A 5,410-nucleotide genomic window follows, 5' to 3' on the forward strand; every position below is an offset into this window, starting at 1 on the left:
CCCTTTACAGGAGAAAATCCAAAATGAATACTTCAAATGTTAAGATAAAAACCTTTTTATTTCACACATTAGCCCACATAAATGTTAAAAATCGTAAATATAATTTGTACTTCATGTATTTTATGCTTAAAAAGTACACCATACATTACACTATTAACAGGTAGTGTTATTAATCCATAACAGATTAAAGAGGTAATAAAGCCATGGGCGGGGCGGCGTCAGCCAATGGTGGAGGGTATTTAATAAATATATTAAACTCACTGCTTGTACCAGCTTGGCTCCCCGTTCTCCTTTTTGTTAATTTTAGATTTGGCACCGCCTGTGTGAGGCGAGCGTGGCTGACGCGACACACACACAGAACTTCAACGTTGTGTTGTTTTTTATTCTCGGCATGCGTCCTTCTGGCTGAAATTTAGTTTCTAAAGAATAATATTAATAATATTAATAATAATAATGTTTCCTTTATTGTGTGTTTGTGTGTGTTAGTGTGTTCTAGTGTGTGTCTGTGTTATCAAGGTGGGTGGGGGGGGCTGCACATGGAAAGGCACTCTGAGCAGTTGGGGGTTCAGTGCTTTGCTCTTGACCCCCCCCAAAGCTGGAGGCAGCAAAAAAACAAAACAACCGTCTGTCGCTAGCAATGATGACGCACCAATTAGCGACGATTCTCCCCGACCAATCAGCCGCCTGCAGGTTTTCACCTCGACTGAGGTGGTGCTAAAAGACGTACCTGTTACCAGGTACCAGGGACTTTTTATCATAATGGAAAACCAAGTAAGGCGAGTAGAGTAGAGTGGAGCAGGTACCATGTGGTGAGAACATGGCATTGGGGTCGTGTCCCCTCAGTCTCTCTGACTGGACCCGTTAACCAATGGAACAAAAGTTCCGTTTTTGCAGGAAATATGACCTTTGCTTTAAGATCAGGGAATTGGGACCTACAGGACCTATGCTATGGAACGTATAGGAACATCAGACTCTTCAGGTGTCAGGAGTAAAAATCCTCAACATGTATTCTGGTAAGGGTGCACCCCAGGGTTTATCGTGTTTTAAGCCCCCAATGTCTCCTTTCAGGCACTAGGATTAGGCAGTGATCAGGGTTAGGGGGGTTAGGCTGTGGTCAACGGTTGCAGCGTTGCCTGGAAGACAACGTTGGGGGCTTGCAACACCCCTGGGTGCCTCCCTAGGGAGGTGGTCCAGGCACGTCCAGCTGGGAGGAGGCCTTTGGGAAGACCAAGGACTAGGTGGAGGGACGTCCAGCTCGGACGAGGCCTCGGGGAAGACCCAGGACTAGGTGGAGGGACGTCCAACTGGGAGGAGGCCTCGACGACTCAGGACGCGTGGAGGGACTTCTAGCTGGATGAGGAGGCCTCGGGAAGACCAGACTAGGTGAGCCGATTACAATCTCCAACCTGGCTGGAACGCCTCGTGGATCCACCCCCATTCGGAGTCTGGTTTGATGTGGCTTGGGAAAGGGAAGTTTGGGGTCCCCTACTGGAGCTGCTGCCCCCGAGACCTGATACCGGATAAAGATGGACAGATAAAAGGATAAAAAACAGGATGTCCTCTTCATAGGACAATTATTTTCCTTGTTTCATGTTTTTACCAAATGAAATCCAGATCTTTAGGCATCCTGTTATCAAATAGGTTAAAAACAAGACCACATAGCTGAACCACCCCACAGTTTTTGGGCTGAGCCCCGAATGTTTCCGCCTGGCTCCGCCCCGGGATAAAGTCGATAAATACATTCATCATCTTAACTACAATTCACCGTCAAATTAGTGCAAAATATTAATATTTGTGATCATAAACAATTAAAATTCAAGAGACTTTCTTCAGGTCAAAACATTTCAACAAAGACTCATCGTTATCGGCATATTTCATCATTTTCCAAGAAGATGACTGACTAAATCTTTTTCAGTTTTAAATACGGTTCCCTTGCTTTGACCCGCAATAACGATTCTTTATACCTTCATGAAAAAAAAACTATTAATTACGAATGGTAGCTAAAAAAAGTAAAAAGTAAAAGTGTAATAAATCATTTGTAGCGCAAAACATCCAAATAGTCTTCTCGGTTCAGCTTCTCCATGGAACAATTTCAATGAGGTACTTTCTTTGGCCGGGGGACCATAAGTAAGTAAGTATCTGAGTTTTCAGGTAAACAATTTGATACATCCCTTTTGGGTCGACGGGCTTTTATGTACAAAATGATTGTTTTTTTACTAACCGCTGCTTTAGAAACAAAATTCAGTCGGCGTTGATTTGTTATGTAAAATAATGCTCATGTGCTGCCCTAAAACGAAACATAGAGAACCTCCCGTAATACAGAGAAGGAAAAGATGCGACAATCCCACAAGATTTTCTTAACTTTTTGCCTGCTACTTTCGTTTATTAAGACCAACCATGAGAAAATCATCACCAGTCAATCACGTTTTTATACTCAGTGATCATTATTGTTTTTTCTTGTTCATGAAGACAAATTAATCTCAGAGGCTCGTGAGGCAGCGATCCAGCGATCCGACCGTCAGACGCTCCTACGAGAGCACAACGAGGGAGAAGAGGATGGGGATGAAGGACAGCAGCAGAGGAGCTGAGAGCGAAACCAGTTGAGCGCTTCCAGATGTGGTCCCGTTGATCCAGGAAATGTACTGGGACACTCGGGCGTAGACTCCTGGGAAGCCCCGCAGAGCACAGCCGTTTCCAAAGCTCACCACTCCGATCTGGATCCATTGAGATCCGTTTTTAGTCACCAACGGGCCGCCAGAGTCCCCCTGGACAGGTCAGACAGCAGCAAAATCAGTCACACAGCACAGAATATAAATACAAATGAAATACTAGTATACAATATATATACACATGCAATTTACATGGAATTATAATAGGATAAAATATAAGAAATAATATTTGAATATATACAAGTTGGGAATTCAAAAATGTGCAACTACTAAAATAGTATGATAAATATGTGAATAAACCAAGTTACTCAAGTTTACTCAAGTATTTCAATGTTCCTACTTTCCACTTGTACTCCCCTACACCTTAGATAACATATTGTACTTTTTACTGCACTTACTGCAAAACATGATTCATTGTATGATATCGAACGAAACCCTACGCCCAACCGTTTCTACAATATAATAAGAAAATACAGCGATGCCAGCCGGTCACATGACAGATGAGTTCAGCGTGCTTTACGCTCACAACGATGGCAACTCTGAGTGGCCGTTACCGTTGAATGTAGCCTAGAAAAAAGGGAGCGTCACGCACTAAGGCTTTAAGCTGCAGCTGTAATGGTGTTTGTTATCAGAGTTGTGCAGACGGACTCACCTGGCAGGAGTCCTTCCCCCCCGCAGCCAGACCGGCACAAAGCATGTTGCTTGTGATTGATCCATAAGCGCTGTTACACTGCGCGTTGGACACCACGGGAACGCTGACCTCCTGCAGCCTCTGGGGGAACGGAAGAGGAGCTGAAGACGAAGAAAAGAGATATCAACATTGAGTTGTGTCGAAGCCTGATTCATCATAAAAACAAACCAGCGAGCCGCAGTGTCGCCCTGGCTGACATGTTCCTTCATCACAGAGTGTCGGGGGTTTTTCTCAGAAGAAAAGCGACGGTAAGGTTGACGTCTCCAAAATCTGGAATAGGTCAAAACAACTCAGCAACGCATTCTCATGGATGGGTTTCTATTAACGTACGAAAACGTACGCAAGAACTGGTGTGAATCCATCAAAATTAGCTTAGCGCTCTTTACAGCTAAATGTAGCCACCAAAAGGAAGTGGAGCAGAAGTATAAAGACTCACAATATGGAAATACTTATGTAAAGTACTGTAGTTACATTCCACCACGTCATGCTACGTGTCCATTGACAAGCGTCGTTTTCCCGTGTCCCATTCCTTGTCTATGCTAATAGTCGGGCAATGCATTCTGGGATCGTTGCAGGGACTTTGAAGAAGAGGAACATGTCGGTTGCCCGCCCCTAATTTGCATCAAGCTAATTCCAGGCTACTTTATGCAAATCAGCGGCGTCCAGGAGACGACCAACCGCATGTTATATGACGCTAAAGGAGACACCAAGCGTGTTAAATGACGCTAAAGGAGACAACCAAGCAGGTGTTTGTTACACTGAGCGTTGGACACCAGGGACGTGACCTCCTGCAGCTCTTGGGGGCACGGTAAGAGGGAGATGAAGGACGAGAAAAGAGATATAAATTTGAGTGGTTGTCGAAGGCCTGATCATCATTAAAAAACAAAAACCAGCGAAGACGTCGTGTGCCCTGGCTGACATGTTCCTTCATCACAGAGTGCGGGGGCGGTTTTTCAGAAGAAAAGGACGGGTAAGGTTGGAAGTCTCAAAAATTGGAATAGGTCAAAACAATCAGCAAACGCCATTCTCATGGATGGGTTTTCTATTAACGTACGAAAAAAAAGTACGCAAGAACTGGGTTGTGAATCCCCTCAAAATTCGCCGTAGCGCTCTTTTACAGCTAATAGGTAGCCACCAAAATGGAAGTGGAGCAGTAGCAGAAAGCAGGAAACGAGCAGGCAGTAGGTCGAGCAGAAGCGAAGCAGAGAAAGGATTAATAAAGACGCACAATATGGAACTTACGTATGTCAGTACGGTTAGATTTACCATTCCACCACGTCATGAAAGGTCCATGACCAAGCGTCGTTTTACCGTGTCCCATTCAGTGTCTATGCTAATAGGCGGGCAATGCATTCTGTGGGATAGTTGCAGGGAATTTGAAGAAGAGGAACATGTCGGTTGCCCGCCAACTAATTGGCATAAAGCAATTACAGGTCCTTGATGCAATCAGCGGCGTACGGGGAGACGACAACCGCCATGTTATATGCGCTAAAGGAGACACCAAGCTGTTGAAATGAACGATAAAGGAGACAACACAAGCAGGGTGTTATATGGGATAAAAGGAGACACCAAGCGGTTGTTAAAGGACGCAAAGGAGAAACCAGCAGTGTTATATGGTGCTAAGGAGACAACCAAAAGGGGGGCGTGTTATTTATGACGCTAAGGAAGACAACCAAGCGTGTTATATGAAGCTAAAGAGAGACACCAAGGTGTTAAATGACGCTAAAGGATACAAACAAGCTAGGTTTATATGACGATAAAGGAGAGAAGACCAAGCGTTGTTTTGTTCTATGACGCTAAGGAGACGCACCCAAACGTGTTATATGACGATAAGGAGACAACCAAAGGCGTGGTTTTTTTTTTTTTTTTATTATGTACGCTTAACGGAGACGACAAGGTCTGTGATATGCCGCTAAAGGAGACGACCCAACCGTGTTTATGATGCTAAAGGAGACAACCAAGCGGTTATATGACGCTAAAGGAGACACCCACCAAGCGTGTTTATGCGCCGAAAGAGCAACAAGCAGTGTTATATGATGCTAAAGGAAGC

General features: G+C 44.5%; 1 protein-coding gene across 1 annotated transcript in view; it reads right to left on the reverse strand.

Moving 5' to 3' along the window:
- Window positions 1–2,388: 2,388 nt before the first annotated feature.
- The window catches only part of LOC116702990 (cationic trypsin), a 36,772-nt gene continuing 33,750 nt past the window's right edge, over window positions 2,389–5,410 (reverse strand). The window contains exons 5-6 of the mRNA XM_032537559.1: window positions 3,322–3,461; window positions 2,389–2,765 (exon numbers count right to left, since the gene is read on the reverse strand). Coding sequence (XP_032393450.1) covers window positions 2,529–2,765; window positions 3,322–3,461 — 377 coding nt within the window. The 3' untranslated portion in view covers window positions 2,389–2,528. The remainder of the gene's footprint in view (window positions 2,766–3,321; window positions 3,462–5,410) is intronic.

The sequence above is a fragment of the Etheostoma spectabile genome, chromosome 15, assembly GCF_008692095.1.
Source record: "Etheostoma spectabile isolate EspeVRDwgs_2016 chromosome 15, UIUC_Espe_1.0, whole genome shotgun sequence".
In the NCBI taxonomy this organism is placed as follows: Eukaryota; Metazoa; Chordata; class Actinopteri; order Perciformes; family Percidae; genus Etheostoma; species Etheostoma spectabile.